The sequence below is a fragment of the Bombus pascuorum genome, chromosome 6, assembly GCF_905332965.1.
Source record: "Bombus pascuorum chromosome 6, iyBomPasc1.1, whole genome shotgun sequence".
Classification (NCBI taxonomy): domain Eukaryota; kingdom Metazoa; phylum Arthropoda; class Insecta; order Hymenoptera; family Apidae; genus Bombus; species Bombus pascuorum.
Genome location: NC_083493.1, coordinates 16,950,625 through 16,963,203, shown reverse-complemented (window position 1 = coordinate 16,963,203; position 12,579 = coordinate 16,950,625). Strand labels below are relative to the sequence as shown.

At 37.1% G+C, this 12,579-nt stretch overlaps 2 protein-coding genes across 3 annotated transcripts; both read left to right on the top strand.

Annotated features, from left to right (window-relative positions):
• Positions 1-1,545: 1,545 nt before the first annotated feature.
• On the top strand, positions 1,546-5,208 carry LOC132908237 (beta-1,3-galactosyltransferase 5-like). Its single transcript, XM_060962031.1, has 2 exons — positions 1,546-2,330; positions 2,496-5,208. The coding sequence occupies exons 1-2, from the start codon at positions 2,189-2,191 to the stop codon at positions 3,599-3,601; spliced, it is 1,248 nt and encodes a 415-aa protein (XP_060818014.1). The 5' UTR covers positions 1,546-2,188; the 3' UTR covers positions 3,602-5,208.
• Positions 5,209-6,085: 877 nt separating this feature from the next.
• LOC132908236 (splicing factor, suppressor of white-apricot homolog) lies at positions 6,086-10,986 on the top strand. 2 transcript variants are annotated; one of them, XM_060962029.1, is made up of 8 exons: positions 6,086-6,610; positions 7,493-7,662; positions 7,729-7,931; positions 8,033-8,255; positions 8,519-8,601; positions 8,728-8,898; positions 8,981-10,389; positions 10,575-10,986. In XM_060962029.1, exons 1-8 carry the CDS (start codon positions 6,237-6,239, stop codon positions 10,735-10,737), a joined length of 2,796 nt encoding a protein of 931 aa, XP_060818012.1. In that variant the 5' UTR covers positions 6,086-6,236; the 3' UTR covers positions 10,738-10,986. The 2 variants fall into 2 exon arrangements, with proteins under 2 accessions (XP_060818012.1, XP_060818013.1); XM_060962030.1 differs by having other exon boundaries at positions 6,473-6,916.
• The last annotated feature ends 1,593 nt before the right edge of the window (positions 10,987-12,579 follow it).

Genomic DNA, 12,579 nt, shown 5'->3' with positions numbered 1-12,579 from the left:
AACATTACGCTTGAACGTACGTATACGTGGTTGTCACTAGCTTCGCTTGTGCTCCTGGTAGGAACACATATGTATATGCAGATTATTGTAGATCGATATTTAATCAAGTAAATTGGAAGTGTTGTAATAACTTGGTTACAACGGAACGATTCAACGATTCCGCCGAGGTCTCGTTATTAATTTCGCTAGTCCAGTAAACATGAAAACATTCGTGACCTAGGATGAAGTTACGCCATTTGCCTTCTCAGAGTCAGCGTATTCACTTGAAATCTGGCACTCTGCCAACTATGGAAAAATAGGTTATCGATCAATCGCTCGTATTTCGCACCAGCTGCAATTTTAAATTCGTAAAGAAACATTGCAAGATATTTTATTTTATATTTATTTTATTCTATCTTTGAATTTCTTTCTTTTTTAGTTCATTATTTCCGCTTTTCGTCTGACTTGCCTTGTACTCTCTCATTTCCTAATACCTCGTGATACTATGCTTATCCTATACTTTATCAGCACGACTACATTTAACTTCGAACGATCGGTCGATTCCTCAAATTTACCATATCAAACCGTACGAATGAATATCGATACTCGGAAGATTATTATCCGGTTGATTAATCATTTTCCCGCTTTTCGAGGAACGAACGATTGAACGAAAGTGCGTGAGTGACAACAACGACATCTCAAAGGGAAAAAAGGAAATACGACTATTCGATAGGTGTACTATTCGAGAAACGAATTTTACGACTTTCGATAGGATGTCAATTATAATTAACGATCGACAATCCGATGTGATCGATATGACGAATATCGATATAATAATAACGAAGATGAAAGAAATACTATAGCGGTCAGGACCATAAAAAAGTACATAAACTATGAACAAGAAATATAAATTAGGTTTGGGTTAGGTGTCATTTGATCCGTCACGGACGCACAATTATAGGCAGAATTCACCGATTGGTACCGACAGTTCTTTGCAAATATTTCGAAAACTAAGACCGAACGGCAGAATAGGAAAAAGTTGTTCAGAATCGTGCCCCAACGATATATTCAAAAATCATTGATATCAGTGCAATAAGGACAAACTGCTGTAATAGCAATAACATTAATACTACTAATAATTATCAAAAACTAATTTGAAACCATTCAACTTTCATCTGAAATATTTTTCATTGAAATCGTTATTTATGTAGTAATCCAAGCGGTTCCAGTTACTACGTATCTCACGCTGTATTTAACGAGATCGTGCTTAAATAAAGTAAGAAAGACTGCTATCGTTAAATCATTGAATATTCTAAGATGCAATGTAATATATACGTACATATCGTATGTACATATATCATCCCTGGTGTAATCGTCTAATCACGTGTATCGTGTAACCAGAGGGGTATTTTTATCGGACTTTTAATCATGTACGCTTTACCCCTTCACCACTTGTCTGTGACTTTACCAACTTTAGTAATTGTATTGAACGTAATTCTTACATTTACCGCTGTAAATCGCAGAGGGCGTAGGAAACAGTCCGATTTTTTACACGATCGGTATTTCAGAACATGGAACATGATTCACGAAGTGCCGTAAGATGAGAGGCCTGTGTTGCATACTCGTCTGGACAGGACCGTGTATTTACTCGGATCTGGGATCGGAACCACAGACTTCCATAGTATATAGGACATTCGGAACTTCGGAATAGTAGTCAGACTTTCATGTACTCAAAACGATTCCTTCGTCCAGCGAATATGAAAGTTACGTAAATTCCTCTGTATAAATATACTCGTCTATTTTTTGCTGGATAGTATTAAAAAAAGCTGTGCGTATTAATACATGGTAACGCATCGGAAATTGACGTACCTTGGTTAAAGAATGGTTTAAGGACACGAAGTGTCACGCACTTTACAAAGAAGATTTAAACTGTTGTCGTACCGACCATCTGTTCTAAACATGTTTAGTACCATAAAAGAAAACTCGGAGGAAGATCGACATATTAATCTTATAATGATTTCAAACGAAACAATATGAGGATAATCTATTTATCTAAATACTCGTCAATTTGTTTCGCTGAGCTCGCCACTACGATGGGGAATTTCTGACGAACGAATTATTGTTTGTAGTGGATTGAATATCACGACGATGTAGATGAAGAAGAAGGATTTGTTTTAAAGAAAGCAAGTGGAATAAACGAGCAATAAAAATGATCGCCATGTGTCAATTACTACATCTTCGTAGTCGCTCTTTGCGAACCCTTATTCTAGGATTGATCTGTTTGACTTTCTACGCGTATTATCGTACGACTCTCTACGATGTTCCTCAGTATACTGTACCACGAAACATTTGTAAGTATTGATTCTTTGCTAATATTAAATATGCCGCTCACATACAATTACGAAATGATTTTAACATTTATTGCTATTGATAATAGTTGGATCAACTATTGATTATCGTTGGATGATGGTTGAATATGCGTCTACATGTTTTAAGAAATTTTATATTCTATTTAGGTCGACCTGCATCTCTGGAGATTTACAAGCAACGATCAAACACCAGCATAGAGATTCATATAGGAACTTTGTCCAAAAATGACTCTCCAGAATTATCTGTCATTGATCCTTACAGTGTACAAAATGCTAATCTTTCCAATGCTCTGATTACTACACAGTCAACATCTTCTAGTTCTCAAACTGCGAACGTATCGATCGTTGTTTCCAAGCAAAGCAGTGAAAAACCACCTACGCAAATGGACAAGGTTGTCAACGAGACCAAAGCAGTCTCTGTGCTTCCCAATGAATACTCTGCGCGTGCTATTTACGAAGCTGGCCATATGGTACCAATACCAGAGAAATGTCCAAATTTTGGTAAAGAAATGGATCTGGTAATAATAATAATGTCTGCGCCAACTCATCTAGAGGCTAGAATGGCAATACGACAAACATGGGGTCATTTTGGTCAGAGAAGCGATATTAGTATCTTGTTCATGTTAGGTGCAACTACGGACTCCAAAGTGGAAACAATTTTGAGAAAGGAACAAAAAACTTACAACGACGTAATACGGGGAAAATTTCTAGATTCGTATTCTAATTTGACGCTTAAAACAATTTCTACCCTCGAATGGGTAGATAGTTATTGCTCCAAGGTTAAATTTCTTTTAAAGACTGATGACGACATGTTTATTAATGTTCCACGTTTGCAAGCTTTCACGATTAAACATGCAAAAGAGAAGAACGTAATATTTGGCAGACTAGCCAAAAAATGGAAACCAATTAGGAACAAAAAGAGCAAGTATTATGTATCTCAAGCACAGTTTAAACATGCCATCTTCCCAGACTTCACCACCGGACCAGCGTATCTTTTATCCAGCGATATCATACGTAAGCTGTATGATGCTGCGTTAGACCAAACATATCTTAAACTTGAAGATGTTTTTGTGACTGGTATAGTTGCAAATAAACTGGGTATCAAAAGGACGCATGCTAATGAATTTTTAAATAAAAAGATATCATATAGTGCGTGTAATGTTCAACGAGGTATAAGTATTCACATGGTCAAGTACAGCGAACAATTTGATCTTTGGAAAAAATTACTCGACGGCAAAAGCAAATGTAAATGATAAATATCCAATAAGATAGTAGATATCATATTATCAATTTTTTCGTTTTGCAACACGGTTACTCCGAAAAAATCAATAATATGACATCCTATCGCTATGAAAGCTTGAAATCTACAATAGATGTTTGAGGTTTCCAAGTCACACGACAAATAATGTTAATCATTTATTGCAGTATGAAATCTGTTAGACCGTGTTAAGTCAATTCGTAACATTTATTTGTCTTCTTTTTTTCTTTTTCTTTTCCCTTTCCAAATCAATTAAGAACAGAAATCATGATTTCATATTGTATACTTGATACGTAATGTACTTTTGCGCCTCGTCATGGCGATGAGAAGCTCGAATTATCTCTCTAAATAATTGTACGTGAATGAATGACTCGTAGTTTCATGCATGAACTATCTAATATTTATAATACTCAAACATCACGATCAAACAACAGTACTCATAATATACTTAATATTTTAACATTTATGAATATACGAGAAATAGAAGCTTCCTACATGCACAATTGCGCGATAATTTCGAGTAACATCTAAGTATTTATCATAAGAAGATCGAGGATTTAAAACTATTCTCTCCGATCAAATACTTTTCACAAAGCTCTTTGTTTGGATATAACGCGGAATGATATAATACGATTACGTAATCTATCATTTCGTTACGCAGTGGTATATATGTGAACAAGATTTTTCCTTTTCCATGACGTAAAACGGACGATCAAATAATTAGCAGCGTACCATTCAAACATGTATTGATAATCTCGATACGCTTTCGACGATAGACATGTGAAAATAATGTTTCAACAGGAATCGCCATCGAGTAAACAGCGCGTTTAATTACTAAAGTACATGATTCAATTCAAAGATTTCTTCAAAGATTTTTTTCTTTTTGTCTAAAAGACAAACAAAGCAGAAAATAGCTGTACTTAAGATGCGTTTCAGAAAGAAATAAAATAAAATAATTAGAATTCGATGGTGTATACGAAAAAGCGCATTTATCGTATAAATATATGTACTCTGTATAAAACTAAGATTTATCGAATTTGAATTTTTATATAACTGGAGAAATGGTATTTTAAAAATCGTATGCGCAGTGTATTATTTAAAACAATTCATTTTTTTCTATAAAGAAAAGACATGAATGAAGTAATGACATTACTCAGATGAATGAAACGTACGATATAGAAATATTGTACATGCCAGTATTATAAACTATTATAATACTCGATACAATGAACAATGACTTAACGATTATGACATGCCTTCCGGGATGACCAATATCGTTTTATACCAACGATCGTGTAACGTATGTACGGTCATGAGATACCTACATTCCATACTTTTGCTGAACTAGTTACTATCCATGAACAATTTGCATTTTATTTTTATACGATTCTATTGCAAATATATTCTGTGAAATTATACTATAATATGTGTAATTGTTACGCGAACGATCCGTATACCGATTTTTCGATAAAATAATTGTTATTACTTCACAATAATTTTATTCTGGAAACAAACGTATCTCAATTTAAAATTAATATCAAAGAAACAGGTACCAGTGTGCTATCATTTTACAAAACGTAAATATATCTAATTTTCTAACGATATCTGTTCATTGATTTTTACACAACGTTATCAACCCTTAATTATAGTTTATAATTCGTCTATTAGAATCGCAGATCATCACATAATTGAATCGTGATTAATTATGTTGGTACATAGAATCAAGTACTATATGTATCATATACTATATATATATAAGTCATGCTAATACATTAATCATGTAATTTGGACTTGAGAAATTAAAACGCTTTAAGAGAGAAGTCGATGAATTTGTAATAGAAAGTTTGAACACGAAAACAAAATATTATTAATTTTATTTATTTATGTTTCGATCTAGTAACTTGTCCATGAGTAAATTAGATATTATAATCAATGGAAGAAATATAGAACGCTAAAAATAACATGTTCGTACAAATTACCAGAAACTTGAGAAAATAGGAAAACCAATACTCAGTCAGGGCCGCATTAAGTTATACAAATATCATGAGCATAGGCAATGGCAAATATACATATGTACATATATATATATATTTTAATCTTGATTTCTATTGGAAAATTTCTACTGTATGCGACTATAGGTAGGTCTCATTATAATTAATCAATACTGTTATTTGATAGTATAACTTAAGACGTTTACATCTCCAAGCTGTATTTCTCCCATTGTGTGTATCCTACCACCAATCCATAAATAGGTTTCGACATTCGGGAAAATCATCCAAAAATTGAATCGTAAAAAATCAACATGAAAAACAAAAGTTGATTTTCATGACTCAATTTTCGGACGATTTTCTCAAAGTTTCGATATACGAATATCGAGATCTATTTAAATTACCATGGTATATACATATTTAATAAATACGTAAAAAGACATATGTATAGTGAAATTTGATTGGAGTTTACAATATTAGAGAGCGGGCGATTTATGCCTTGGCAATATTCTTCCTCATGGTAAAGAAAATAAATACGAAATTTGTGAGTGATCACACTTGTTAATGACAAATAATTTTGACATTTAATTAATAAATTTGTTAAATAATTTCTGTTCGTTGCCTCGGATACGCTGTTGCATTATGCAAGATATTCACAGTAAAGAGAGTCACAGGCCTTCGGATCTAGGGACAAAAGGATTGAAAATTATGGTAGCAGGCCTGAGCAACGTTCTAATCCCGCAGCCAACTTCAGGTTTATTGGCTATTGGACATGTACAATGTACAAGGTGGAACGCAAGTAGGATCAGTAGGTGGAAAATGGCGACATCGAAAAGTCAGCGTTGGATGGTAGATTCGGGGATTCTGCGTAAAAAAAATGGAGAAGAGGAACCGCAGGAGCTGTTGGTGTTTGGATATAGCTGCAAATTATTTCGAGATGATGACAAGGCGAAAATGATTGATCAAGGAAAGCATTTGATACCATGGATGGGCGATAGCACATTGAAAATAGACAGGTCCGTTTCCCTAACCTAGACAAATTTATCATCTAGGATATTTATTCTTGCATAAATGCACCGTACATGTAACCTTTAGAAGAACGATATCAATCGAAACTAAGCAAAGTGCAGCAGTTGGAAAAATTCAACGATAAACGGTTAACGTACGGATAAGCAATCTGGAGACTGTTTAAGGTTTCTGCAGGTGTCTTGGCTGTGAACAGGCGGTGTGGAAGCGCGATATATACGCGCTTTGCACGGTCGTAGAGCAACGTGGTCTCATCACGTTGGTGTTTTGTGGCTGACCAACGGCGCAGCAGCAAGGTGAGACACAGCGTAGAGAGACAAACGGCAGCTGACGATTGTAGGTACTATAATCGTTCAGCATGGTATGTATTTTAGCGTTCTAGAATCGAGTGTATCTACCTACATAGACGCACAACGCGGTTCCCGTTGTTCGCCTCTGCTTCTGGATCTGTACAAGATCGAATTGAACGATGCTCAATGCAAACGATTATACATTCGCGAAACAAGAGAAACTCTAGCGTAATGTCATTCGTTGTCCGCTAATAATAGATATGAGAGAGTAATACTTTTTGCACAACTTTTTAGACTGATTACGGAAGTTTCCGCGATGTTTACAAATAGTAACAAATAGTTCGAATGAATAGAACAATCGAATTGTTATCGCTGTTATTATATCGTTGTCGTTATTATTTTGTAAAGTGATATAAACGGGACGTGTGTGGTATAACTATATTCTATTTCAGAGAAATTTTGAGGTTGACCGAAACAGGGTTTGCTTCGTGACACAATTTTCAGATGCCGCAATCGAGCAAATTGCTATCTGAAACACATAACATCTCTTCTACGTTTAAATCGATTTATGTATGTGTATAGGTACGATGGACGAGGTGCTCTGGGGGACTTACGGATATACGAACCACCGACAGGTGGTTTCGATCATCGAACGATCCTGACCGAGGATGAACTGAAAGTGGAGCAATTATGCGACGAAGAGCGGTATCGGTCTCTCTACAATAACGAAATGGAAGATGCTGTTCATCATGGTAAGTGGATCGTATTTACTATCGATGCACGAAATCAACAACAAAGTATATATGGTCGTCTTTCAGAGGAAGAAATAAAGAGGCTACATCAAGCTCTGGATTCAGAGAACACGTACACTCAAGTAGCGTATGACTACAACGAGGAAGGGAATGGATCGAAAATTGCTTGCGATGATTCGCAAAGTCCAAAACAGTCTGAGGGTTCGCAGGAGGAGGATCAAACTTTTGTCCCACCGCCTGAGTTGGAAATTCCAGAGGGTATTTCACTGGTTGGTAAACAAGCAACGATAGATGTGTTTATATATATATATATATATAATTCGTATTTCTGTTCATCATGCTTATCGTTATTGTTGTTGCTTCTTAACAGCCAGAAACACAAAAGTTGAATGCCATCATAACGAAAACGGCGCTATTTATAAGTCGTCAAGGTGGCCAAATGGAGATTCTAATTAAAGCGAAGCAAGCGAATAATCCACAATTTTCCTTCTTGTCGATAGACGGACGGCTTCATCAATATTATAGATATATACTGGATGCGATCAAGACTGGAAAGTATAATCCTGAAAAGCAGCCGGAGAAAGAAGAATCTGGTAGGCATATTTTTTTATTTAAGAGACCATCTTATCACAACATTCTTAAATATTGACATTATTATGTCGTGTTAAAATAATCCAAGAGATTTAAAGCAGGATTTATTTACCCACATCTACTTTGATTCTACTTAGCTTTTCCATCTGTAAGTATTTCTATGTTACATTTGTTAATCCATGTTTATCTCTGTAACACATAGGAAGTATTAGTAAGCCGGTATACAACCGAACGTTTTATTAACTTGTATTCTTTTTAATGATAGAACACGAAGAAGGATCATCCGATCAAGACGATGAACCGTATCTTCATCCGAGCTTGGCGTCGTCCTTAACTAAAATAGAAGCGGTATGTAACTTGCAGTTAATGCGTTCTGCTTCGGATACGTTTTGTACGTACTCTAGTAGTAGATCGTGCGATTCTCGTGAACGTGGCTCGAATACAAATCAATCTCGAATTCGTCGTTGTTTGCAGGCTCCCAGTATTCCAAGTATACAGTACAAACCATCAGCGGACTGTGCTTATTCGATGCTTGTAAATAAAATAACCGGAAAACCACCGCCTTCGAAAGCACTGCCGCTACATCGCGAAACCACGGTTCAATCAACAACTAGCACAGGATATTATCATCCTGTGCCAGGACAGGTAAAAGATTCGGATCGCAAGATATGACAAACAGAAACATGGTTAAAGCGAAACGTAATGTATTCTCTGTTATTCTTTATAGAATTATAACCCTTATTCGACTTCGGTTACTGCGATGACTGCAACGGCTACAACGGCTGCCACACCTGTACAATACTCTCATGGTCCAGTAATATACGGACCAAACGGGCAGATACAGTCACCATTACAAATGGCTGTACCGAACTTATTAACATGTACGAATGAAATGTCGACGACACAAATTACAACGAATGAGTCACAGCCACAATTGGTACCGTACGGATCCACATCTCAGAAACAATTAAGTAGACCTTCGTTTATCGTTCCACCGGCGGATGTACAAATAATTATAGATAAAATGGCGAGTTACGTGGCGAAGAACGGTAGAGATTTTGAGGCGATCGTTAAAAATAAAGGAGATCCGAGATTCAATTTTCTGGAATTATCGCATCAGTACCACGGTTATTACGCGCACAAACTGACAATATACGAAGGTGCGGTAAACCCGAAAGTATTGACAGAGGAAGAGCTGTTACAGAAACAGGAGCCGCAAGAAGAAAAGCAGAAGAAACTGGAGGAATTGCAGAAGAAGCAACAAAGAATGGAGGAAGTGCAGAAGAGAGTGAAGATGATACAAGCGAAAAAGAAGTGCGAGCCAAGGATGAAAGAAACGACTACGACATCGACGACGACGACGACGGCGTCGTCGAACACCGAAGGAGTGAAACAAGTGACGACAGTTTCGTTTTCGATAAAAAAGCCAAAGGACGGGGATACCGGGGTGATCGAAAAACGAAACGCACTGCCACTGGAAGAGAGTGACGATGAAATGGAAGCCGAGAGCAAAGATGGAAATTCAAAACCAAGCTCGCCGCAAGATTCGAACGAACAGAATTCGCTGATCGGTGTTTCCGTGGACAAAGATGGCAGTGGAGCGTGGAAGTCGGAAAAAAAGTGGAAAAACGAGGAAAAGGAGTTGGTGGACCTTACGGACGAGATTCTGGAAGACTGTCAAAAGGAGATTAGGCACAAGCAGGCCGAAGATAGAATCAAGGATAAGCTAGTTGCTGCAGCACGTGACAAACTGGCTGCTACTTCGAGAGAAAGGCAGCTTCAATTGGAAAGGAAAAAGAAAGCGGCAGCGTTTTTAAGTCAAATACAGAGTTCCGGTTTACCTAAAGGTAGTGGAACCGTAGCGACTGTCGCGAATCAGGTAGGAACGAGGAAAGACGATTCGGACGAAGTACACTCCGTTCCGTCGCCATCTCCATCGCCGTCGTTGGAGGACGCAAAGTCCTCTTGCGATTTAAGGACCTCCGGTGGGAACTCTTTGATGGACAGGCTCAAGAGCGCGGATTTGACCGGCAAAAGATCTAGACCGCGATCGAGGAGTCCAAGCGGGAGTCGAAGTTACACAGATAGACAAAAATTTCACAAGAAACACAAAAAGAAGAAAAGTTCTCACAGAAGGTACGCGACTTTTTCGATCGATTATCACGTCTAATACTGCGTACAACGTAGTGACAGTTTATCTATGCCTATTCGTAAATACAGCCAAAACCAGCGCTTCGATTATCCGTAATCGATCTCTTTTCTTCGCTCTCTCTTTTATACTCTCTTCCTCTGTTTCTCTCGCAATCGTTTGTTTGTCACAGCAACCACGACAGTCCGAGCAGTTCTCGATCGCATAGATCCAAGAAGAGCAAGAAGTCTTCGTCCAAGCATAGGTCACCGTCGCAAACGTCATCTCGAAGACATCATCACAGTGCGCGACGAAAGGGAAGCAACTCTTCGTACTCGGATTCGTGTTCATCCTGAAAACGCGTTGTCCTCGTATTCGCGCATCATCGATAAGCAGAAATGTATACCTTAAAGGTGTACATTAACATACACGCGTATATATAAGTCCACGCATACGAGATGTAAATATGCGAGTACATATGTATATGCAGTTTCGTGCGTATATCGTTAATTAAAGTGTCGGTGATAATTTTAATACGACCATTGTCCAAGACAAAACGAAAGTAAGGAAAGATTGAAGAATAAAAAGGTTTTGCCAAGATTGTATATGATCAGCCGTAATTTATTTATTGCTTTTCCTTTGCCCGATCGTTCGTAAATCAAATTAACACTCGAATATTTTACACCTGGTTATGGGTAAAAATTGTAAATAAGAATAAACGTATCGAGAATACGGGAATGTATCGAAATGAGCTAAATTTGTTTTACGTCAATTTTCGTAGATTATAAAAAGAGTGGGAAAAAGGGTGGATGGAGAAAGAACGAAGATACCGAGAGCAAAATAAAACCGATTATATAATAAGAGTTTGTCATTATGCGAAAGAATGTCAAAGTAGATGCCGTCATCGCGGCAAACGGTCGATTGCCGTCACAGTTTCGTCAGTCTGATGTAAGGAAAAGCGGAAACACTGTTGGCAACTCGCTTCTTATTTTCTTTTTTTTTCTTTTTTATTTTTATTTTTTTTTTTTTTTTCGTTTCTAGATATTTAAATGGAAAATATTTAACTTTGAAAATATTTCCTTTACGTAATACCAAAGGTTATCAATTTAAAATATTCCACGATTCGGCATACGCGCGACATCAATCGATTCAGTATTAATACGAGAGAAGCATTCAGAAATGTCAAGCAGTAATCTATTCCGAGTTCTTTCCACTCTTTGTCTTCTCCTTCTTCCATTTGCTCGCCGCTTGCCTGCATAGTCGTTGAACGTTTCTATCGGCTAAATAAGTAAGCCAGTCGTTCTTCCTCGATAATTTGTGGTATGAAAATAGCATCGATGCGTTATGCATTTAACATCGATCGCATATAAACTGGCCCGAGGATTTATTTCCTTTTGCGCCAAATCAATCGTCGTGTAATTGAGTTTAATAAATGGAGAACGCGTCGCTTGAACTACGTCCGCAGAAGGCACGTGTGTCGTCGGAACAAACAAAGAATAAAATACCAACAACCACCTGTTTAACGATGCTGTCGCATAACTGTGCCAACTGTACTCCTTCAAAGTGCAATTTTCCTTGGATTTTTTCCAAAAGCCAACAACGTAGCGCCGCCGCGACTCTCAAACTTTTATATTTCAATTTCAACAAATTAAAGACTTTGAGAAAATTGAGAAGTTTAACAGGAAATCAACGTATCGGTAACTACTTTCTTCCAACTTGAGAAATTTTCCAGTGCTAGAAAAATGCGAGTGGATCGAAAATGACTGAAAGTAGCCAATAGTTCGTAGACGCACAAATTCGATCGAAAGTAGAAACGTGTACTGTGAGATAAATCGTTCGGTACTAATTTGCAATGCAAAAGCGTTAAATACCAATTTCCTTTCTTCAATTTCCAGTCAAAAGAATTCAGGGTCTATATCGTTACATGCTAACAGAGTAACCTTTGTTTTTTTCCTCTTCCTCCTCCTTCTCATCCTTGTAATTTCAAGAAAGACTTAATCGTTGATGAAATAGACTGTCTTTTCACTAGCGAATAGAAAAATACCGTTAAGCGAAACTTTTTCGTACCGTTCCTGGTACAGTTCGAAACTTCTTTTTCAGAATATAAAGAATGCCATTCACGAGCCCGCACGATATCTCTATGCGTCGCTTTTCACGCGATTACGTCCAATTATATGCTTTGTCAATTATATAACGTG

Bases quoted from the DNA above. Each gene is read 5' to 3' on its own strand.
- LOC132908237 (XM_060962031.1), top strand. From the start codon at position 2,189: ATGATCGCCATGTGTCAATTACTACATCTTCGTAGTCGCTCTTTGCGA. The intron at 2,331-2,495 runs GTAAGTATTGAT...TATTCTATTTAG, and splicing joins TACTGTACCACGAAACATTT to GTCGACCTGCATCTCTGGAG.
- LOC132908236 (XM_060962029.1), top strand. From the start codon at position 6,237: ATGCAAGATATTCACAGTAAAGAGAGTCACAGGCCTTCGGATCTAGGG. The intron at 7,932-8,032 runs GTTGGTAAACAA...GCTTCTTAACAG, and splicing joins TTCCAGAGGGTATTTCACTG to CCAGAAACACAAAAGTTGAA. The intron at 10,390-10,574 runs GTACGCGACTTT...TGTTTGTCACAG, and splicing joins AAGAAAAGTTCTCACAGAAG to CAACCACGACAGTCCGAGCA.